The 25,314-nt window shown below is 38.9% G+C and overlaps 1 protein-coding gene across 4 annotated transcripts; it reads right to left on the reverse strand.

Moving 5' to 3' along the window:
* Nucleotides 1-1,315: 1,315 nt before the first annotated feature.
* RtGEF (Rho-type guanine nucleotide exchange factor) lies at nucleotides 1,316-25,139 on the reverse strand. 4 transcript variants are annotated; one of them, XM_064684425.1, is made up of 9 exons: nucleotides 24,531-25,131; nucleotides 14,712-15,104; nucleotides 14,446-14,646; nucleotides 13,781-14,201; nucleotides 13,476-13,721; nucleotides 8,811-9,219; nucleotides 7,986-8,237; nucleotides 5,109-5,996; nucleotides 1,316-2,190 (listed from the first exon to the last, which is right to left on the reverse strand). In XM_064684425.1, exons 2-9 carry the CDS (start codon nucleotides 15,047-15,049, stop codon nucleotides 1,997-1,999), a joined length of 2,949 nt encoding a protein of 982 aa, XP_064540495.1. In that variant the 5' UTR covers nucleotides 15,050-15,104; nucleotides 24,531-25,131; the 3' UTR covers nucleotides 1,316-1,996. The 4 variants fall into 4 exon arrangements, with proteins under 4 accessions (XP_064540495.1, XP_064540496.1, XP_064540494.1 ...); XM_064684426.1 differs by lacking the exon at nucleotides 5,109-5,996 and having other exon boundaries at nucleotides 24,531-25,122; XM_064684424.1 differs by lacking the exons at nucleotides 1,316-2,190; nucleotides 5,109-5,996 and adding an exon at nucleotides 10,773-13,134 and having other exon boundaries at nucleotides 8,097-8,237; nucleotides 14,712-15,090; nucleotides 24,531-25,139.
* Between the last annotated feature and the right edge of the window lie 175 nt (nucleotides 25,140-25,314).

Below are 25,314 nucleotides of genomic sequence, written 5' to 3' on the forward strand. Positions count from 1 at the left end.
CAATTTTAATATGCGAATAATAATAAATAATGCGATAATTTATATACTCAACTTTGTGTCTGTAACTTACCCCATCCTCTTGCAATATGCCCTTTGTTTCAATCGTTTTTCAATGGCAACAGGGTATTCGAATTTCTGCAAACGAAAACTTCCGTCATTGTCATCCGCCTTGGCACCAAGATAAACAAAATATGTGAGAGGCAACAGCAGCAGCTTAGACAGCGATTCACAGCCGGCGTCGGCCAAGGAGGGAAGTCCATGTGACAGATAGACGAGGCCCCAAATATAATGCAGAGCTCTATTGTTCTTGGCTCCTGGCTGACATACTAAAACTTTGTTGCTGTTGTTGCAGCTGCCACAGAGCTTGTCACTCATTTGTCGCCAGCGACTTGATTGTAATCTCATTATGTGCGCCACAACTGACGAATGTATCTGCCAGATACACACACACACACACAAACACACACACACACACACAGGCACACTGTCTGCGCGAAGCAGAGCGGAAAAACTAAAAGCATTCAAAAACTATGCGGCAAATTGTCAAAGCAGCAATTTTCCAGTTACACTCAGACATTGTTTTACATTGTTTCACACTGGTTAAATTGTTTACGCGCGTATTTATCTAGCAGCAGCTGCTATCTTAAACATAAAATCAACAAACTAACATTAAGTACACAGTTAGCTTAACAATTAACTATTTGCTTGGCATACATTATTTGCCAAACTAGAATTTAGGCGAAAATAAAAACGGAAACAGCTGTGCTCGATTTTAAAGGTATTTTATATTATTTCTGCTTTTCTTATTAATTAAATGTAGCTTTTTTTCAAGCTTTATAATATAGGAACCGTCCGAGAATTCTAGCGAATTTTAGTAGCTAGTTTTCTCAAAAACATTTCCAAAGAATTACAAAAAAAAAAACCTTTATATTACTGGAACTGTCAGAAATACTTTTCCAGCCAATACTTATATATACTTATATGTCTCACAAACAAAAACAAAAAAAGTTCGTTAGGTAATTTTTAGAAATTTGTATATATGAAGGTATTGTTATTTTTCTTTGTCTGTAACTATTAAGCTTTTTATAAGTATATTTAAAAAAAAATGTTTTATTTAATTAATCCTGGAATATTCCTTAAATTCCATGTTTATATGTTTATCAGATTTTTCTTAAGCGCCTAAAATTACTCAGAGAAATATTATTTTGTCAACAGCGCCCGAAAATATGCTACAAAAATCTGTATATCTCAAATACGAGCACAATACGGCCAAAAAAACACAAGGCTACACAGCTGAAATAGATGTAAGTAAATATTATAATTAATTTCTTTTGATTTTGTATACACGTTTTAATTAAATTTACTACATAATAAATACAACATTGAGAGTTGTTTTACATTTTGTTTTAGTTTAAATACTAAAACATTGGCACATTTTCAGAGTTTTGTTCATGTTATTTTTTACCTATTTATCAAATTTCAATACTTGTACAGAATCAAATAGAAAAACTTCTGATGGACACAGTTCACACACACCAAGATCTTAAACGATTACAAAATAATGTATAAACTAGTAGCTAAAAATCGTTGAAAGATCATTATATAATAAATATATATATATATATTGTTTATAAATTGCATTGCCTAAATAATAAACAAGCGAATCTCTTAACTGGTTAGATAAATAGCTAGAACAGCTGCTCAACAATTGTACATACAGTTGGCGTATTGTCGTCCACAAAGTCACTCACAAATACACAAATAAATATATAGGATTATATGCTTTTGCAAATTTCTAAGGTTCATATTAAGTAATTAAATAATTGTATAATTTTTTTTTGTTTTTAGTTTTTCTTTTTGGTACACATTCTCTCTCTATTGACCAGCTGCCTAGGTTGCCAAAACAAAAAGAGGATTTCTTAGTTTAAAGCTGAAAGCAGCGGCGGGTTTTGTTTCAGTGGGAATCCGTTTTCGGGTTCATTTACATTTCACATAGTCAACATTTGGGCGTATTTGCCCCGCTGCTGACACTGCTCGTCTCCAGATGTTGCATCAACAGCTGCTGCAAGTCCGCACGCAGCGCCCGCTCCTCGTTGATCTGCAGCTTGATCTGTGACATGTCCTGCTGCATCTGTCGTATGGCGGTCCACAGTTGGCGCAAAGTCGGTGTCATATCTTCATTCTCAAGGCCTGCCATTGGAATTGGATGTTTGTGAGGTTATCAACAACAACAAAAAAAGAGAATGGAATAAACGGAAATACTATGTTAGTGTTATGTGTAACTAGGCAAGAAGCATTTCAAAATGGATATAATGAGTGTTACTTTAGTGAAGATTATGAAAATGTGATATTTTTTAAAGGAATACAATGAATATGTGATATGTATTAATATTTGATATGTTTCAAGTGAGTACTATGAGTATGTGATAAGTTTTAAATGAGTATAATGAGTATTTAATATGTTTCAAGTGAGTATTATAAGTATTAATGAGTATATGATATAAATCAAGTGAGTAATATGAGTATGTAATATGTGTCAATTAAATATAATGAGCATTTTGCATATTTTAAGTGAATATCATAAGTACTCTTTTTTTTCGAATGAGTACTATGAGTATGTGTAATGTTGCAGGTGATTTTATGAGTATTATAGGTATACGATGTGTTTTAAGTATATATTTGGAGTATTATTGTGATATGTTGTTGTTGAGTATATTTGTGATTTATGTTGTGGCATGTTACATTATTTGAATAGCTGCATATAATGTGTTATATCCTATTTTGAATGTGCTCTACTCTTAACAAAAATGAAAAGTTGTTGCTTTTACTTTTTAACATACATATCAATACTATTTTTAACTGCTCAGCAATCGCAACTCCTTGAAATTTTGGATTCTTGAAGTGCAACAAATAATTTGATCTATAGATTTAACAAAATAGTTGACTAGAATTTCGTGAGCTACAGTGAAATAAATTAGAAACGAATCTACAATCGATTGTAATTAAATTATGTTAATGTTATGTATATTTATATTTTCTTTATAAAGAGATTACCACACAGACACAAATACAAATACAAAATACAACAAAACTCTTGATAATATAAATGATTTTATTTGAAATTTTGGTTTTTAATTTCATTGAAATGAAGTAAATTCAAATCTCAATACAATACAAACGTATAAACGCATTTATCATAATTAATATAGTTAGATGGTAATTGTATTTGGTTAGACAACGTTTCACAAAACACTTACAGCATATTTTTGATTTCTGTTTTTAATATAATGCACAACAACAATGTACTTTCTTTAATTTATTTAAATTGTTTTATGTTTTTTTTTTTTTAGTTAGTTTCTAGTTATTGCCAAGTACTTTGACTAACATTTAAAGCATTTCAACTCATTTTTGATTACACATTGCACATTCTTTTGATCTGTTTTTGTTGTTTTTGTTTTTTTTTTTTTTTTTGCTAGGCAGGTAACAAAGAACTTTCACTGGGCCGCCCCCAAAACTCTCGTTTAAGCACAAAGAAAATATCACTGCTAGGATTAGACGTTTATAAGCTACATAGGTATTATTAAAAGCTATGGCAAATCATGTATATCAAGTCACAAATATTCATATATAAATATATATAGTTTAGAGTCTAGTATATATAGAGTGTTCCGCGTATAAAAAGCCTTGGACGGAAAATGTAAAGCATCGCTGATTTAAGGATCACTAACAGGATCTCTCGCTTTAAGTATCAGGATCAGGAACCAGCTGCAGTTGCACTTCAAGTACGAGTAACTAAAAGGGGGCAAGTTGTAGTCGGCGGCATGCTAAGTAGTTCAAAACTTTACTCTACAATATCCAATCAAATTTTGTTAGCTAGTCTTTTTTTGGCTGAGTCTTTTTTTGATGTCTATTGCACCTAACTAGTTTAAAGATCACTCAACTTATGTTTACTATATGGTATTGAAAAAAAAAAAATACACACATAAAATAGCTCAGACAACTACACACAATTACACTCAAGCAGACCTGTAAAATTGTTTATGGGAAGTTTTCTTTTTAGTTTTAAAAGATTCAAAGAGCATTAAAAACGTTGCTAATAAATATTAAAAAAGTTAATAAATTGTGTTGAAAAAAATATTATATAAAAACTTTTACATAAAACATTTATATAAGAAAATTTCTAGGGGTATTCCTTTGATTGTTTGACGAATTATTAAATTCTAACTTTTTTTAGAATAGTTAATCAAGCACAACAAATATCAAAACAATTAAAGATATATAGCCTAAATATTAAATTGAGTTTTGTCTCGCTTGAAACTAATCGAAATGTTGTTTTAATTTAATAAATCTCTATTGTTAAGATAATTTTTAAATTTTAAAAATTATTTAAATATTTTTTTTAATTAAATTTTGATTAATTAAAAAAAATTTCTAAAATATTTTTTTTGATTAATTTAAAAAATTGTTTAACATTTTTTTTTTTTTAAATTCTGTTTAATAAATACTTGTAAATATAAAAATCTTTTCTTTAATTTTAAAACTTTTGTATATTCACTAAGAGTATAAAAAAATGTATAAAAAAAAAAAGCCATGAAAAAGAATTTCATTAGGGGCATTCCTTGCATTGCTAATGAGTATAATGCTCAATCCTACGAGTTGGAATTTAAAATTTTGCTAGTATTTAAAAAATACTAGTCTAAGTTGTCATCGATCAGGAATTGAAACGTTTTACAGGTCTGCTTTAAGAATTATTATAACTAGGCACACAGTAACTAGAGACACACAGAGTTGGCAGCCTCACTTAACTATTAAAGATTGCCTCAATTGAACTAAGCTTATGATGTTCTTTGCATTGAGCAGCGGCAAATTGAAATAAAATAAAATCTGTTTATTATATGGCAGCTATATAATATATATGTATATATATACGGCTGCAGAGCGGGCGCATTCAAAGCAAAGCGAGCGCAGCAGCAGCAGCAGGCGTCAGCTATGAATGCGTATTGTATGAAGCGAATGGGGCGTGGTCGAGAGATGAGAACATGCCACACACACACGGACTACTACTCAGAGATGGTTGATCTTGCGCCACTGCTTCATCACAAAATTACCGCAACACCAGCTGCCCGATTGCCGTTTGGTGCCATCCGGATTGAGTTCCAATGTGCCCGTCGTCGCGTTCGCATGGGCGCCGCCGTTGCGCAGGAGCGAGGCAGTACAGCCGCCGTGTTCAGCACGCTCCACATCGCTCTCGTCCGATCTCTCGCCGCCCGCCAGCTGCGGCGTGCTGCGCTGCAGGGTGCTGGTGCGCAGCGCGCCGCCGCAGTTCATCAGATAGCCGCCGCCGAAGCCCGCATAGCGATGCGATGTGGACGTCTCGAAGGAGCGATTCAGGCGTCTGTCATAGAGGCCCGGATGCCCGGCTGTCCCATCCGGATTCGGCTTCACAATGGTCGTGCCGCGCGAATAGCTGCTCTGCTGTACCAGCAGCTTGGGCGACGGCTTGCTCTTGCGCGGCAGCAGCGGCGAGGTGCACACATTGTCATAGCCGGAGCCGAAGCCGCTCTTCAGGCGATTCAGGGATTTGCGCGTGGCACGCTCCTCGGACAGAGCCCGCTGATAATCCTTGATGCTGGGCATGCCGCCGCCCGCGCCGGTTAAGGAGTAGCGCTGAGCGGGCGCTGTATTCAAAGAGGAGCCCACCGAACTGGAGTACAAATTGAAGCTATTGGGACTCGCCTCACGCCAAATAAACGAGGAGTTCAGGCTGCCTGCCGAATGTTGCCGCGTTTGTTGCAGACGTTGTTGTTGTTGCTGCTGCTGCGGGTGATGTTGCTGCTGTTGCAGCAACAGCTGTTGTTGCTGTTGTTGTTTTTGTTGCTGTGTCAGGTGCGACGCGTTGGCTATAAAAGGCAGCTGCGGATTGGAGGTCGAGAAGGTTTTGCTCGTTTTCAGCTTGCCGCCGCGTATGGGCAAGCAGGGCGTCCACGGCTGCAAGGCTACATAGTTGAGGTCGAGTTATAGTTGTTGTTGGTTGTCGTTTTAGAGTACGTTGCAGAGGCGTGAAAGACAAAGAGAGAAAATGAAGATATTTGAAGAACGAAAAACGAAATACCAACAACGACAACAGGAAAAACGAAAGGCCACAACGAACACATAAAAATGGACAAAAAATTGAGAGAGAAAAACAGAAAAAAAAATTGGACAACAACAATACATTGAACGAGGCCAGGGTATGTATGGGTGTGTGGGTGTGTGGGTGTGTGTGTGTGAATGGGTGTGTGCGCGGGTGTAAAAGTTGTACATAAAACCAGGACCAGCAAAATGAGGTAGAACATAAGCGGGACAACAGTTCATAAAAGTTAGGCGGGATTTGAGAAAAAGCAAACGAATAGGGGAATAAAAAACACCATAACCAAAAGGTAGCTTAATAGAGGTATGCCAACAAACTGAACATGGAAGACGGGCGTAACAGAATTCGGTCTGTGGAAAGTCGTGTGAACAAAAATCAATCTTGAATAAATATATATTGGGCGCAGTCAGAAGCGTAAACCGAAACAATGATCTATAAATTAAGCTGCTAAATGCATAATTAAATAAGATATCATATTATAGAGAATGCTGCAAGCCGGTTCGAATCCGAAACATAGAAGCGAATCATTAGCTCAAAAAAATATCTGAGTTTGTAATTAAAAGGAACTTTATGTTTTTAAAAAAAATTGTTTTAAAATTGATTCCTTTATATATATCTATCTATTACTCTATTAATATAGAACCTTTTTTTGTTTCAGAAATTTTGTAATGAATTTTCATTAGTAAACCTATTTAATTTCGATAAATTTAAATTATACATTTAAATATAGCAAATTAATTGCTTAGTAAAAAAGTGTGACCAAATATTGAAACACAAGTCTGGTCTACAAACGTTTAAAACCACGTGTAAAAGTGGAATCAAAACGTGAAGCATTTGTTCGAATTGTGAACCGGAACCACTAACAAAAATTGTTCAGAGAATGCTAACAACTACACAGAGTATCATTGAACGATAAATGCCCTTCTGAATGCGCCCCACATATAATATACAAGACTTATGACTAATGACTAATGATAAGAGTAATGATAATGATAATGCTAATGGTAATGATAATGACAATGAGTAGTGTATAAATGATCAGGCGAAAGCTAAATAAATATCAACTGATTTGTACATAAGTAATGGTAAATTTAAACAAATATTATATATTTTTATTATATGTATGTATTGTATAAGAGACCAAACACACATTAGCATAGATATTATTACATGTTGAATACTTCGTTAAATCCAATTTGAATGAGCGCTAACTGCCAGAATTCTTAACACTTACAAATCATATAAATTAAATCCAAATCAAATATATAAAAACCATTTAGCTGTTAAAGTTATTTCTAAGTTCTATTACGAATATCCAATTGTTAAAATTAAAAAGTTAAACAATTACGCATATATGTATGGTACTTATTAAATTTTTAATTAGAGCTCTACTCTCTCTCTCTCTCTCTGGTTTTTTTTTTTTGGTTCGATAGTTAAACAATTTGTTTGCTTATAAACTAATACAATTTTGGTGTAAAACTTCTTGATTATTTTTATTAAAATTGAATTTTTTCTTCTTGTGAAACGTTTAACTAATTTGTTAAAAATGAAACCAAACCAACAAATGTAATAATAAAATTTTTTTAATTCTTTTTAGCAGCTTTGCACATTTAAGTGGGCGTGTTTTGTGTATGTGTGTATCTTGTATTTATGTGTGTGTGTGTGTGTGGTTGTGTGAGGTAAAGCATATTTGGCTACAACATTTTCTTGATGATGGAAAAAACTTAAAATGTAAAACTTGAGCACAAGTGCGAATAAAAGAATTAGACACACAGAAATTGCTTAGCTGCATTCGTTTGTTTTTTTTTTCTTGACTTTTTCTAGATAAAACACATGGGAGATCGGCGGTACTTACCCGAGTGTATGGTATTCCGGGCGCTGTTCTGATAGGCGGCGCAGTAGCCCTCGAAGACGCGCAATACTAAAGCGTCCTCCTCAAATGTGGGCTGATTCTTGCGACCGCTGCAATAGCTGGCCAAAGCGTTGTTGGAGCTGCCCGAACCGGAACCAGAACCGGAGCCGGAACCAGAGTTCGAACCGCTGATTGTATTCAACAAACTAGGCCGCAAGGGCGGCGTCGGACGCAAACAGCTGATGGTCCAGTTAGCTGGAAGTAGAGATATATATGAGTTGGATGTAAAGCAGAGGACACAAGTGTTGCATATTTTTGTAAGGCAGCAAAAAAGAACTAGTTCCGGAGGATCACGTGGGTTGATTGACTGACTGACTGATTGACGATTAACGCACAGGCCAAACTGGAAGAGCTAGGAAACTACATTTATCACAGTTTGATGCAAGTGCACACTCAGAAAATACTGTGTTGGAAAATTCCCCTGGTGGAAAATCGTTGGAAAAGGAGCTTACGTTTTTCTTTTTTTCTCGTTTTATCAACCAATCGATATTCAAGTAGTTTTTAAAGATCTATGTACAAATTTATTAGAGTCGTTTTTCATACGTTTTAAAGAATCCACACCCTTGGGGAAAATAGGGTGAGGCTCTAAGGTTATGTTGAATTATAGTGTTGCAAAACGCTGCAGGCAATCTTATTGGACTAACAAGTATTGGTAAGGATATCAGATATTCAATCTCCCGCCAGATGTCATCGATTTTTTCACTCTCACAAAAAGCTTGTTTTGAACGGAAATGAAGCGAGTTTGACAACACTGCACAGAGGACTTACCCTTTGTGCTTCCTTTCCTTGCGTTTGGCGCCCCCGTTGCCACCGCCGCCTGCGCTGCTGCTGCCGCCGCCACCGCTGCTTGGATTGCCGCCTGACTGTTTTCCGTGGTGGCCGCTGCTGTCTTGCTGTTTGGTGTCGGGGCTAAATTTGATTTGTGGCTTAGCGCCCCCAGATGACTTGGTAGACTTGGTGGTTGTGGTGGATGCAGATGATGTTGTGGAGGCTGAGTGTGCGTGTACTGGTTGTAGCTGAGGTGATGATTGAACGACAGGCTCCGTTTGTGTTGTGACATCGCTGTGGCCGCCGCACTCGCTCCCGCCAACTGTTGCTGGCTGTTGCTGTTGCCGTTGGGCGTCTGATTGCGGCTGCCGGGCGGCAGCAACAGGCTGTGGCTCGATGGCGGAGACATCTGCAAGAAAACCAACACATAAATTCATTCAATAAAGTGACTTCAAACTTGACTAAAATAATGATATATATGGGCGGCTTTAGTTAGTTCTGATGAGAGAGTACTTGGCAGCTGACAGCAACAGTAACAGCAGCAACAATTGCAACATCAACATCAAAAACAACAACAACAACAACAACAGGCTGTCCTCCATCGTGCAGCAGCGCAGCGAGCAAAGCTTCAGCAAGCAAATCAAATCGAATGAGTTTGTTTCTGTTTTTTTTTTTTGTCTTTTCTGTGTTGCTGTAGCGTTAGATAAATGTTTTGTAATTCGTTTAGCTTTAATTTAATTATATTTTTCGTAACTCGAATGCAAATCGAACGCCAGAAATTAGTTAGTGGGCGCAACGTTTGCAGTAGGTGGGTGTTGGATGTGGGTAAAGCCAGCTGTAGTTCACGAACTAGTTCATTTTGAATACCAAATTGTCTAAGAAGTCAAACATTAATAATTGCATGTAGTTCACACAATATATGCAACTGATTATGAACTCGTTCAGTATGTAAATTGTTCATTTGAACTAGTTCAAGTTCCGTTCGTAACAAATATATGGCTTGTCAATTGATTCTTTTGGTTTTGGGTTGAGCATATAGTTTGAATATAAATTTTTGATAGATTAAAATATTCATTTGAACTAGCTCAAATATCCCACTCTATGGATTCATAACGAAAACATCCATTGTTATTTAAAATAATTAGATTGAAAAAAATTTTGATAAATAGAATACACTGGTTTTTGATGTTAAACTTTTTTGAAACTAGTCTAAAATTCCTGTTTTCAACCTTTTTTGAACTAGTCTAAAGTTCCAGTTTTAAAATTTGTTGGAACTAGTCTAAATTTCCTGTTTAAACCTTTTTGGAACTAGTCTAAAATTCCGGCTTACAACTTTTTAGAACTAGTCTAAATTTCCTGTTTTAAAACCTTTCTGGAACTAGAACTAAACAATGTATCTGGTTCAAAATGCACCTGAATAATTACTTTAAATAGGGATACCTAAAGTGAACTCAAAAGCAAAATTCTTTATCAGACAAGAGCTCTATGGCGAACTAGCTTCAATTATATTGATCTAATTTCAAAAAAAGACATTGGAAATGTTATTTGGGTTCACTTGTAATGTCAGCTAAAAACCTTCTCTTCTGAACTAGTTCGAAAAAAATCCTAATTGAATTAAGCTTGAATTAGTTCCAATCACAAAGAGTGGCAGATCGTCTGCACTCTCCGCAATTAAAGGAGGTTAGTCAAAGGCATGTTTTTGGGATGACTGAATGTTTCGACTTTGAGTGGAAAGCAGATTCGTTCAAATGAATTGAAATGATTCGAAAAATTTTGGGCGTGCTGCATTTGCCAAATTGAATTAGAAGATGATGTGGAGGAACGTGTGAGAGCAAAACGAATTTACAAAACAATCAAAACGGAACATGTCGTGCACAGAAACAAACGTGCGCCATGCCAGATGCCACCCGGATGTGATTCATCCCGGCGACCTGGCCAGGCGTCTCACTTCGGTTTGCTTGCCTTCTTCGGTTGCTAAAGCTACGCGTGCCGCACAAATGGGGCAATCGAGCGACGTGGAATACGATGGCCGTGCGGATGCAAAGGCATCCCGGCGCGCCGCCTGGCTGAGATCCATATCCTCCTCGCTGCAAACCGGACAATTCGAGCAGGTCGAGGATGTGGTAGTCGTTGTGTTTGTGGTGCCCGTGCTGGCCGCATAATCGCCGCAATTGTGGCACATGGAACAGTAAATGGCGCCCTCACTAAACCCGCTGGCGCCCAGCGAGCAATAGCAGCTGGAGCATATGGAGCCGGTTGAGCAATTGGAATCCTTGCTGCCGCTGGGCAGTCGCTTGTTGTACGCGCTGGCTATGCCGCGCAGCACCTCCGGCGGCAGACGTTCCTTCTTCCACCAGTGCGCATACATTCCGGACCGAAAGGTGGGACGTGTCTCCATGTGAAGCTCATCTGCGGAGCAGCTGCCGCTGAATTGTAGGCCATTTGTTGTGGGCGCAGCTTCATCCATGGAACTGGAGCTGGGCAGAAAAATACTTTTTGTATTGATTTGGAATTTTGTGGGCGCTATTTGATTGCTGGGCGTGGCAGGTAGCTCCGGCTGTGGCTGTGGCTGTGCCTGTGGCAGTGACGCCTCCTCCTCCTCCGCCTCCTCCACCTGCTGCTCCTGCGTTTGCTCGGGCGTTAGAAACTTTTCACGAAACATGCCGCAGACATCAAAACGCCGCTCCGGCTCCACATGATCGAGCACATCCACGCCACAGCACTCGGCACTGGGCGGATCCGGCGAGGCTATGGTGCAGCTGCCGGCCATGCCGCTGTCACTGGAACGCGGACTGGGACACTGCGAGCTCTCGCAGCAGCGGCACTTGCATTGGCCATGCAGCGCCGGCTGCTGCTGCCCCCGTCCAGCTGGTGGAGGAGGTCGTGGCGGCGGCGCAGCACTTGGATTCATCTGAAGGTATTGATAGCTGATGCAGCGTCTAATGGAATCTCGCTTAGAATCCCGCTGTCTGGCGCCACTCGCTTCTATGCACAGCTCGTTGCTGGAGCTGCTGCGCGCGGCGGGCTCATCGCGTGTGTTGCCCGTGCTGGGACTGTCACTTTTGTGGGATGCACGCTGCCGCAGCTGCTTCTCCTGCCGCTGCTGCTCCGTGCTGGCCACGGCCTGTTCGTAGTTATAGAGCAGCTCCGCCTGCAGCTGATCGGGCGCATTGAGACAAGCGGCGGGCAGGTCCATGGTGCTGGAGTGCACACACTCCTCGTCCTCCGTCTGCTGCTCGTCGAGCAGCTGGGCATCGACGCTTTGATTCTGCTGTTGCTCGTGGCGTTCACGCCAGCTGGGCACATAGACTTCCGTGTCGGTGCAGCGATTGAAACGATTGCCCACAAATATGCTGGGCATGCTGTGCCGTTCGGTGGGTGAGCCGGGCAGCAGCTGCGTCGCGGCGGCGGCGGCGGCAGGTGGACGCTTCACCAGCTGCGTCTGGCTGAGATCATCGTGCATGCTGGCCAAATTCTCGCAGGCCGTAAAGGCGCCGCCCAACCGTGCGCCATACAAGGAGCTCGCATCGGAGCTTTGCTGCTGCAGCGTGGAGGGTTGCGATTGCAGCTCCATTAGCTGCTCCTCTTCCAGCTCCCCCTCCAGCTCCTCCTCGAGGCAGTTGGTTATGCTGGAGCCACCCAAATTAATCGTAGCCGTCGAGGTATGCACACTGGAGTTGCGCTCCGTGGATTTGCGTGCCAGCGCACGCAACGCCTTGGAGCCAATGACGAGCGATTCCTTTTTGAGCTCATGCTGCACGAGCAGCTCGTCCGCATCCAGCGAATCCAGCTTGATTAGATTTATGGAGCTGCTGTGACGCTGCTTGCCATGATCCACAAAAGTGCACGTGGAATTGCACGTGGATTCGACGGGCCGGTTCTGATAGAAGCGCACATACTCAAACGGATCCGAATTGCAGCTGTGCAAATATTCATCGTCGTACTCATCGTCATAGCTCTCCGAATCCGTGGGCAGCTCAAAGGCATCCTGACGTTCCAGCTCCATTGACTCCTGCACATTGGCATTGATATCCTTGAGCAGCTTGGCCGTGGCCTTGTGGCAGCGCTTCTTTCGCAACGCAATCCGCTTGAGATCGATGCTCTGACGCGCCTGCGGATACAGCAGCATCTTCACAATGGCGCTCCTCAGCCGACCGGCGCGCACCAGCCGGGCAAAATGCGCACTCAAATTGGCATAAGGCGCCGTCGGTGGATAATTACTGGGCGGCAGTGTCAGAAGCGGACGCTGCTGCTGCGGCTGACTGTAGTAGGCGCACAGCGAGAAACGGGTGCAATAGCCGCGCGCGTCCAGATGCTGACTGAGCTGCTCAGTTGCCAAGGTTGACAAAGATGTGGAACAGTAATGAAAGCTTCTACAATTTCTATATATATTCTAAATTAAGGCACGTTAGCATATGCTCTTGGCAAAGTTCTTGGCACAGCACACAGTAAAGCCGAACTACCCTGGGAAATTCTCCGACTTTTCCATTAATATAAAACTTTTGTTTCTTTTTCTTGCAAAAATATCCCATGCATACGACATTTCTATTAGGTTCTTTTGCGACTTTGTGGCCAGACTGAACGTAACCAGGTTAAACTACATTGCAAAGTGCCTGTAAAACTTGCCAAGTGCATGTGAAAACGGGCCTTAAACTCAGCACTTACATGCGACGCATTCAGCTGCTGTCCGCCCAGCGACGAGTTGCTCAAATTACTCAGCTGACGCTTGATGCCCATGGGCAGACTGGGATTGTTGGCATTGAGCAGCTCCACCCACTTGTTGGCCTCGTTGGGGCCCTGGCAGACGGCGACAATGCGATCGATAAGCGGACTGCTAATCTCAAAGGCATGCTTTATGGCATCCGTATCCTCCAGGCGATTCACAATGATGCCCGTCAACGGTAATTTACCCTGTACATGAAATGATTTTTAATTATATTCATTTGGGACTATATGCTTGCCAGGCTCACCTCATAGATGAAGGCGCTCATGCGCTGGCTAACGCTTAGTATGAGCAGCGTTTGTGGAAATAGCACAAAATAGCGATCGCGGTGATCTGGACCCACAGCCACGCTGCCCATGTGTATGATATCGCCCAAGGTGCTTAGCTCCTGACCTTGCCAGTTGCGCACCGGACCCGTGAGCACCTGCAGCTCGAGCTCCTTTTGGCGTCGCGTCGCCGAACAGGTGGCCGCAATGTCCTTGTAAACGGCCACGCTGCGCTGTGTATCACCGCGATCCGGATGACTGCTCTCCATGTGACGCTCCAGCTCCTGCAGCATGGCCGAGTACTTGTCCAGGCGGCGAAACGGCTTGGACAGGCCGGTGGTGAGCACTAACAGACCGGGCGTGGCAGCGCCCTGACGCTCCATATACTTCTCCAGCTCATCCCTGTTAATGGAATAAAAAGTGAGTAAAGTGGAAGTTGAATTAGAGCCCTGCCTCGTGTAATTCATTTCAACAAGTTCGGATACGCATTCGAATAAACGAAGTTCAATTTGCTCAAGGCTGCAACATGTTCGAGCTCGTTCAGTTCGACCTCTGCGCGAGTCGAACAAGTTTGAGACTTGACTCGCTCGATCAAGATAATGGTTCGGGGCTCTGGTTTAAATCTCTCTATTGAAACGACACTCACTTGTACTTGTCCAGTATGACTATGGCCTTCGGGTGTGCGGCACAGTAGGCTTGGTGCACTTTTTTCATGAGCGGCGCACTGGTTAGAAATAGTTTACCCACACGATCGTTGCACTCCTCAATCTGTGTGAGCAGCTCCTTGTGGGTGTGCACCACCTCCACAAAGTTGCACATCAGCTGCGCGTACTCATCCTGGCTGAGTCTGTGAGGAGTGAGTGAAGATAATTAGGAATCCATTTGATTTTTGGCTTAATTTATACTACTCACATTTGCGTCTGCTGCATGGGCTCCAGGAAATTCTCCAGCAGTCCCTGCAGCTCGGCCACATGGGCACGCTCCGAATCGAGCAGATCCTTGAGCACCACAGATCGGTATTCTTGTATCTCTTCGGGCGGTCGTATGGTCTCGGCCAGCGGCAATTGGGCCTTGTACTCGTTCACATAGTTGCTGGGAAACCAGCCAGTCTTTTCGTTCAGTGTGCCCTCCCACCAGCCGCCATCCTCGCGTTGTGTCACCGTAATCAGGTCGCCCTTCTTGAAGCACAGCTCATCGTTGTTGCTGCCCATAAACGAGTATTCGGCGCGCACAATCAATGGTTGCTCCATTTTTTGATTGCACTCCTGCCAACTTCGTTCAAAATCCTGCTCTAATTTCCGTCAGCTGTAACAAATCAGAAGAAGATAAATAAATATTACGGTGTTTAAAAGAAAATTTAATTAATTTATTTTCAATTGAAACTATTTTGGACTTTCAATATTATTTAAGAAAAATAGAAGTTCTCTATGGAACTTTTCGCAAAAGTAAATAAACCTAATCAAAATATCCTAAATGTTATATCCCTGGATGCAAACGCGGTTTGAACCCAACCTGAGCATAAATTAAGTTTCTGACAAACCGAAAGCTCTGTTCGAGTTCCGAACCGGTTTTACAAACGGAACCTACAGGGAATTGGTTCCGAATCATGAACCGAACCCCCGACATATTTTTTGTTAGGTTTGCTGACCTGGATTATGTGGTTTTCATTTAAAATAATTTTTAACTTTAAAGGCAAAATAAAGGGAATCGAAATAAAATCAAATGTTCTAACTGGTATTTAAATTTTAAAAATTCACAAATTTATAGGCCACAATAATATTATGTTTTTAATTGTTAATATTTTAATACTATTTAAATTGATATTTCGAATATTTTACCAATACTGCTGTTCATTTCAGCCCATAAAAAGTATCAATTTAAATTGTGATATCAAATTTTAGTCCAAAAATGATTTCACTTTAAATTGAAGCCAAATTTTTTTGCTGTGTTAGTTCACAGTTCATGTTTGTTGAACTTGAAAAATCAGCGTGTGCATATCGTGAAATAGTTCAATGAAATTTTCTAAAGAGCCGTCATATATCTATCTATCAATTAGCTATACTATATATATGTCTGAAGAATTGCGCTCTTTTATGGCACCCACGCGAATGCGTTCTTCATTCCAATTCATTTTTAGCGCTTGCCATATCATTATTATGGCCAAAAGTCATTTTCGGAAAAAACATCTGTTCGGTCGCAGAAATAAAAAAAAAAAGAGGAAAAACATTCTTGACATTTTATTTTATAAACTGGAAGACTCGTGAAACCGTTGGGAACGATCTGTGGCCAAGGCCGAAGGCGCCGAAAGCCTTTAGAAATTGTGATTACGAAATGTCGAATTTTTTTTTGCTCGAAGGCAATAAAGAATTGAATGAATTATTGTTTTCTTTAAAAGCGGTATATAAATCATAAACAACAACAGCAACAGATTGACCGTTTCAGGGGTTTCAAAACAAATTTACGAGCGCACTTTTTACGATATGTTCGAAAATTAACTCAAGCGTTCTACACAAGATCCTAAAACTTAATAGCCCAAAAATACAAAAAAAAAAAAAAAAAAAAAGTTCAGTTTTGGGGCACAAAAATACAATATGTTGCATATAAAAACGATTTTGTGGATGCTTTATTTTGATTGTAAGTTAATATGTGGTGATCGCAACAAATCCATTTTATATACTGCGAGACTCTGGGGAGCTATAAAAATGATCCAACTATTCCTCTTCTTATTCTTAAATGCAGTTTGTTTCTTTATGTTTTTTCTTTCTTGAATATTTTTGGGTGCAAAGTTACTCCGATTAGATAAGAAGCAAGTGAGCAGATTACGAACATGATAAATTATAGTTGGAAATATTTTCTTTCTAATTGTTTTCATTGTGACTAAGGCCCTGCCAATTGCAAGCTTTTAGATCTATTAATCTACCTATAAAATCTATTGATCAACTTTTAAGATCTATTGATCAACTTTTAAGATCTAATAATCTACTCATGAGATGAATTAATCTACCCAAGAGATCTATTAATCTACCCAGAGATCTACTGATCTTCACATAAGAACAATTGGTTTGACTATAAGATCAGTTGATCTACCTTTGAGATCTACCTTATAAGATCTATTGATCTATAGATGAAATCTCTGGATTTTCCTATCAATGATTACCTGTGTCAGTTGATATTCTACATATTTGTATTTTATTGGTCTATCAATAAGATTTATTGATCTATCCATAGGATCAATTGATCTTCCTATATAGATCAGTTGATTTTCCTGTAATATCTATTGATCTACCTATAATATCTATTAATACATTTTTAAGATCCATTGATCTATCCATATCATCAATTGATTTTCCAATATAGATCAATTGATCTTGCTATATAGGTCAGCTGATTACCTTTTAGATCTGTTGATTTATTCATAAGATCTATTGATATTCCTATATAGATCAGTTGGTCCTCCTCCTATACAGATCAGTTGATCCTCTTCCTATATAGATCAGTTGATTTTCCTATATAGAACAGTTAATCCTCTTACTTTAAAGACAGTTGATCCCCTTCCTATATAGATCAGTTGAGATATGTTGATTTATTCATCTATTGATCTACCTCTAAGTTCTATTAATCTGGCTTAAAAGTTCCCTATTGTTTCCTGCTTCTGGATGATCTATTTCTTGTATTTGCTAACAATATGTTTCTTTTAGTCAGATTGCAGGAAGCTTGGAGATGATCCGTTTTCGAAAAGATTTCTTTAATTTGTCGCCAGATTATTCTGCATTTTCTAGAAATTTTTATTAATATATAAACAATCTTTATGAAAATGTGTGGGAGCAACAGGTTCTCTTTAGTTTTTTGAGCTAATTTTATGTGCATGTCAAACAATTGCGAATCGCTGCGAAATTTTTTAGAATATTTTTATTATATTTATTCCAGATTAATCAAATATTGTTTTGTTTTTGCTTCATATGAATAACCGCAGAAATATGAAAGAAAAACATGTTTAAGATAGAATTTTCCTGTATTTTGGCAAAAATGTGGTTCGCATCCAAAAATAACAGCGCGACGAAAAAATATAAATCTTGATGTGCCGACTTCCCATATGCCAATGGAAATCAGGCGATATCTGGTATATATATGTGTATATAGAAAACAGAAATAGTGGGCCCAGACACTTGCCAAAAAAAGCACACACAATTTGTTCCATTACAGGTATTTAACGAGAGTGTTTCACAATATGTTCAATTGGCTTTGGGGCTTATACGACAGCTGATTATGGCCAAGAGAAGATAATTTTTCAGACAAGGTCACATTTATAAAAAAAAATGTTGAATTCTGTTGTTTTTTACACCCACACACACGCACTTTAATATGCACTTGTATAAGGCTCTTCGTCTTTTGCGCCTGTTCAACCATCAATTGCACGAATTTTCCGCCGCTTTTCACATTTGGCTGCACCGCACGCGTTCATCGCTTCCACAAAACTGCGACAGCGGCGATTGGCGACAGCCACGGCCGACAGAACGGTAAAAATGGCAACCCGAAAATTTTCACGGCTTTACACTGTCGCCAGTGTTGCCAGCTTTGCATTATTTTCCCACCAAATCTGGCTCTTTTTTGAAAGTAGCAAATATTTGAAATAAGCGGAGAGCGACATATCCAGCTTTTTTTTTCAATACTATATTTTAATATTATAAAAAAAATCAATACTTATCTAACCAACTTCAAAGAGATATATAAATATTTGTCTATTAAATGAGATGAGCCTGACATCCCTTAGCTGTAAAATATTCCAGCGTTTGTCAACACTGTCGTTTAACTTTTTAACGCATTACTTTAACTTTGACAATACCTGATGTATGGAAGTTGTATGAAAAGTTTTCTAAAGACATTGCAAGTTGTACTCTGGGATATTGCAGCTATATATTCTTATTAACATTAAAAAATATATAGCCAAAGCGAATATTATAGCTTTTGTTACAGTTTAAAAAATATTTCAAATATTTTCACACCAGCCAAATACAAATCAATAAAACATTCTCAAACTTATTCAATAAGTATTCTATTTCAATAATATAAAAATTGTATTATTTCTCATCTTCCTTTCCAACTAGCTTTTTCTGCTGCCCAAAATTAGCCAACACTGGCTGTCACAAAGTATGTGCTGTGCTCTCTCTCACGCTCTCTGGCACTCTTTTAATGATCGCATAGCCTCTTGCTAAATACTTAACATACTCACATATTTATACACATATATCTGCTATATAGTCTATATGGCCGGATGCAGCGCATATTTTCATGAAAAACACACACATGACAAAACGAGGCAATCAAAATCAGAACCCGAATCGGAATCAGCATCGTGTATGGGGAATGCGAAACAACAGCACGCGCAGGTTGGTCTATTATTTCAGGGTATAGGGTATAGGGGGGAAAGGTGGGGGGCGGGGGGCTATTTGTGTGTGCCTGAGCATTTTCCTTTTCATTGAGAAATATTATCATGGTGTTTTTCTTTGTTTTGAGAAAATCCATAAAAATGTTTTAGCTAAATCGTGAAAAAGATGGGAAAAACAGTTGGCATCAGAAGAGCTAAGAAAATGCGTCACATTTATGGGTAATCGTTTAGGAACTTGAAAATGACAAAATGTGTGGAAATATTTGGGGAAAATTTTGTGTATATTTAACGGCAATTCACCTGTCCCAATCAGTTTGTGTATGTTTATGCATGATTCGCAATTCGTATTCCAAAGTGAGATCAGTGAGCAACAGGTTTTGGTATGAAAAGCAATAAAATCTTGCTGCGAACTGTTTTATGAAATTAGAAATATATTTGCAAAAGAGATAAACATTTGCAATAGAGAAATTTATAAGAAATTAATTTAAATGTTAAGCAGCTGGAAATAAATCATTTTCAATAATAACTTAAGTCAAAACTCGGACAAAGGATCGAAATATACCACCCTAGAGGCTGGGAAAAGTATTTAAGAAGAGTTCTATGGCACCTCTTTTGATTTTTATGCGAACGCCTTTGAACTCCAGTCTAAAAGTCTAGATTTAAACCTATTCAAAGTGAGCTTAAGCTCTTCTTTTTGAATCCACCTAAAAGTGTGGAAAATGCGTGGAAAATTAAAATCAGAAAAAACACCTAATTTATATGTGATTCCTAAGCCATAGCATTTAGTCAAATATATTTCTAAATATATATTCATATTCCTCTTATCTATTCAATCCTCTTCGACTTCAAGCACAATAAATTAGTGGAGAGCGTAACCCTGAAATAGCATAATGTCTATGGCTGGGGAAAACAATCAGCAACAAAAAATAAATTTCCGTAGGTAGACTATATTGCAGCTCATCAATGTGCATGGCCGCCAGCGACAGTCAAAATGATGCAAGCAGAGGTCATGCCCGAGCACACAAAGAGACGCGACCGCGTCGCAGTCGCGGTCGCAGTCGACGCAGCCGTATGCCAAACAAAATTTTAATTAATTCATTAAACTTGCACATGGCGCCGACGGAGATGGCAACAGCAGCCACAACAACAACAGCAAGAACAGTTGGAGGAGGCGTCATTCAGTGCCGCCAAAGCGACAAGAAGTGCATCCACACACACGCTCAAACACACACACATACATAAACTACGAGAGTACAGACTGATATATGTTTACCCTGTAAACTTTTTAAAGTATATCCAAAACTTGGAAAACACTTAAAAAGAGCACAAGGTTAGTGTACGATAACCAAAAGCTAAAAAAATGAGTATCTCTTTTTTATCTTCCTAGCGATAATTCGGCGATAGCTCGGCAAGTAAGCTAAACAACCCATATACTTGATCTACATACGCTATCGTCGGGCCACGTTAGCCAAAAGCTAAAAAAATGTGTATCGCTTTTTTATCTGCCCAGCGATAGTTTGGCGATAGCACGGTAATTTATGCTAAATTTCCCATATCATTAATATACAAACTCTAGCTTTAGGCTATCTTTATACGATAGTCAATAAGCTAAAAAAAATTGATATCGCCTTTTTATCTTCCCAGCGATAATTTGGCGATAGCACGGCAACTAAGGCAAAACTCGCCTTAGAGTTGATATACTTTCTCTATCTTTAGGCCATGCCCTCCAAAAGGATAGATAGATTCTTCAATAGATTCTTCGATACTCTACAGCTGAACGCTCTGAAACGCATTCGTAAATCCCAAATCTGTGTAGTTCCTAAGTTTAATGAACCCCCAAGACTCTATTCAACCTGCTTTATGCTGTACTACAGGGTATCCCGCAGTCGATAGCAACGAATTGCAACGTTACTTGTTTGTAGTATAAACATTTTGACTATCGTAAACGTATCTGCTTAGCGATACTTGTTCGTCGTTAGCATCACATGTTTATGTTCCGCGAAACAATATTTATGCAGGGTATAGAGAGCTCGGACACAAAAACAAAAAAAAAAAAAAAAAGCGAAACAATATGAACGACAGATCGTGCAGATAATTATAATTATGAGGATGATGATGCTGAAACAGCTTCCGGAAGTGCGCAATTTGATGAGGGAAATTCACATGGCACTCTTTCTATTTTCCTTTCTGCTTACGGTTCTACATTTTGGGCGACAGAACATGAAAACCCCAAGAAAATGTAAACAAAAAAACAAAAATAATCTTTGGGTAGGTGTGAAAGAATTGAAAAAGGCAAAACTATACAATCTATGTAAGATTTGTACACAAGAAAAACAAATCACAGCACAAAGTCAAAGAAAATGCAAAGAAAACACACAGGAAAAATCACAGACAAGAAAAGAAAAACACAAACACACCAAAAACCAAACGAATGCAGTTCGACAGCCAGTAAAATCTTGTCACGGCTGGTTCTGGTTCTGCTGAGTTTTAAGTTTGGGGCACTTGAGATTGCATTTCAGAATAGAGAATTATGGCCACAATATAATTTGATTGCATCTCTATTTATAAACACACTACAAAAACAGCGACAGAGACAGACTTCCAATCGGACGCCCCCATTTGTCGAGTTTCAAGTGGGCTGTGTGGAAGTTCATGTTATTATTCACTTTAATGTTCTTTATTTTCTCGTTCTTCTTCTTGTTCTAGTGTGGGCGAGCAGTTCATAATTTGTTCAAAACGAAATATCGAATTGCTAACCGAATGTGGCATATTTTGTATCACATCGACACAAAAACGAGGTCAGCAGCAAACAGCGAAGGAAAAACAAGAGTGTTCTAATTGGGTATGCCCGACTAGGGGATACCCTGAACGCAACCGCAAGCTACTTCTACAAAAATTCTAGCTTCCTTCCATCAAGGAATTACGTTCTTGATTAACTTCGGTATTTATAGTCCGATCTTTATTAGTTTTTTAGACTGAAACATGACACACAGAATTGCGTAAATCCCCTAAAAAAAAATATATAAATATAAGCTTTGCGGAAAATGAGGGAAATATTCAAAATGTGAAATATTCATATATACTATACAAGATTGGCGTATCTAGTTCTTATAATTTTCGTGTTATTCTTAAAATAGTAATTAAAAATCGATATTTATGGACACTATGAAAACAGGAAAAGATATCGACAAAAAAGAATACATTCTTCAAATTACCAGTCTCTAGATTTTGTAGTTCCGACTTGGCTCTTCATCTACATCAAAGATATATATAATTGAATACATCATTCCCCCAATAGTTACATACTGCATGGCATAATTATCATGCCCTCTTTGCAACTTTATAGGGTGGAAATAATATTTGCTTTGCATTCAGAAAACTGACAAAACGAAGGCACAAAAGTTCCGAATGTTGTTGTATTTGTTTTTCTCTGTTTGGTTGGGAGGGAAATATTCATGAAACGCTTTCATTAATGCGCAAAAATAACAATAATAATGCGATCGAAACTGAATTCGAATGCCGCAGACAGTGCATTTCATTTATGAAACAGTTCTAAATGCTCAACAAACAGTTGAAATGTTTTGACAAGGCAAAAGAAATATAATATTAATAAATGAAAAGGGAGAGTCAATGACATATTTGGGCTAAGATGAAGTCATTAAATATCCAGTATTTACGTCAAGCATCATGCAGCAAATATAATATAAGTAAATATATATTCTTATAGCTTTTTTATTTAAATATATATTTATATTTCTTTAAGAAAAATAACTCTGAAGACATTTTTAAAAATCAACAATCAAATAATGAGACAAGTCGGGCGTCGGGCATATATATGTAATACTAGCTAACGTTGTCCGGCTTTGCGCGTCAATGAGTTTTCCTTGAAACCTAAAATTAATTATTCCCCAATTTTTCGAAATCGATAAAATACTTATTAAATTATTTTGTATTGGAGAGCTTTTACATCAATTTGAAGTCGATCGGCAGATTGCTCATTAAAAATTTGATCCCCATCTTTCACCAAATAAAGTGAATTGTCGGAAAGGTGTGAAACTAGATTTCACTTACGTCATTAAAGGTAACTAAATATAGTAAAAAATTAATTGGGCCATACGTTATCATCAATCAGTCAATCAATCAATAAATAACCAGCTTTTTATGTATAGATATTGATTTTCGACAAAATTTTGTTATAACTCGTTTTCCCTAAGATCGAGTAGAGTTTATAAAATTAAGAGCTATTATTTCAGTTCAACTTTACTCTCTAGGATACCATCTGGATTTCTATCTAAACTCGACCAGTTCTATGCGTTACTTAAAGCTCGCACTTTAAGCTTTTCCAACCGCCAGGAAAAGCAGGAAATGGACGTAGCTTCTTTTGTCTCCTCCGACTCTATGTTCATTGCAAATCCTTATATATATAAATAATATAAAATGACGAAATTATTTTCTTCCATTTTTTTTTTTTGTAAACGTGCACAAGTCTGTTTTTTTTTTTGGCAACAGTTCAAATTTGTTTGCTGGGGGATTGACTTTGGGCCTGTGTGTGGGGTGGCAAGATGCCGTGTCGTGTGTTCTTTGTGGCCACTGCAGTGGCTGTGCGACTCCTAAAGGACTCCTTTGTGGTGTCATTTGCCCAGCACAAACAAACAACGTCGAGGACGGAGCATTTCCACTTGAAGACGGCCTGACTGCCTGCCAGCTATTGACCCTATGGATTATGTACAGCATAAGTGGCGGGCACTTCAACCTTTTGCAGAGTGCAACAACTTCAGCTTGGCAATAAATAACATTTGCTAGAAAAAGCGTAGCAGGAAATGTGTTGAAATTGCGCTTTGCTGCTGCTGCTGCTTCTTCTTCTTCTTCTTCGGGCAGAGCTGCAGTCGGGCAGCGTAGACAATGCAGCGCCAAGCAGCAGCAGCAGAAACCCAGTTGGAAATTTTATGCTGTTTACGGCATGAGTTTTTCATTATTTTTTCATCCTGAAATTGTCAGAAGTGCCATGGATGACATTTTCATCCAGGACTCTTCTGATGACCTGTCATGACAGTTGGCTTTCAAGATACGTTGCATGAAATGCTTTTAAAAGGAAAATGTCCTTAAGTGAAATATTACTTAGGTTGACATGTTACGTCGTCCATCTGGGTTTCGTCATAGAGATGCGCTTTGGCTGTATGAGTGTGTGTAGTTTGTGTGACGCATCCAATTGCGGTGAATGGGCGATGCCACTGAACTTTGCCTATGCAATAGTTGAGCGTTGCCACCTATGAGTCAGCCTGCAGCCCGCCTAGATCTATGCAACTCTGTTGGAAGCTCAGCTTCTGCTTAAATTCTAATCTTACCTTTAACTTTGTTACGTTTTAACAAACATTTGTTGCGCCTCTGCTGCTTGTCGTCGTTCGTTGTGTGTAATCGTTGTTGTTGTTGTTTCGTTTGTCGTTTTTGCACGCACAAAATAGACGGATGAGTAATGAGGCGAAGCCCCCTTTTGGCTGCTGCTCCCCGCACAACTTTTTTTTTTGCTTTTTGCTTTTATCTAGCGCGGCTGCTGTCGCCGCCGGAGCGCATTTGCCTAGGCACGCGCATAAATATGACTAAAACACGCGCTTTCACTCAATATACATATGTAAATACATACAAATACATCTGTATATATATATAACACAGTGCCTTTTTCGTTTGGCAAGAGAATTTCTATTTCTGGGTCTCAACAGCGCCGCAGACACTAGAAAAACACACACGGCCACTCAATACCGTACCAAATGTCGCGTCACTGCTGCTGCCGATGCCGAATAAACTTTCTGCTTTTCGTGTTGCGATATCAATTTGTTTAGTTTTATAGCTGCATTTTTTGTTCAATGCTACATTTAATTTGATAAAACTAAAATGTGCAATAATTTTCGACAGCAGCGACTAAACATAAATAAACAGCAGTGTGGCCGCACACAGCAATAACTAAAATGCCTACATATTAAAATACAAAATACCAAAATTATATCGAAACACTGTAACGATATATCGGCAGAAAATAATTAAGATAGCAACAGTATTAAGTTGCTAGTGTGACAATATTCTATAAATAAAAGCTGAACATGGCATGCAGCACGTTTAAAATGTAAGATAAGT

The sequence above is a fragment of the Drosophila montana genome, unplaced genomic scaffold, assembly GCF_035044405.1.
Source record: "Drosophila montana isolate Dmon_TW-CO22-7 unplaced genomic scaffold, ASM3504440v1 contig_2747_1, whole genome shotgun sequence".
NCBI classification, from domain to species: domain Eukaryota; kingdom Metazoa; phylum Arthropoda; class Insecta; order Diptera; family Drosophilidae; genus Drosophila; species Drosophila montana.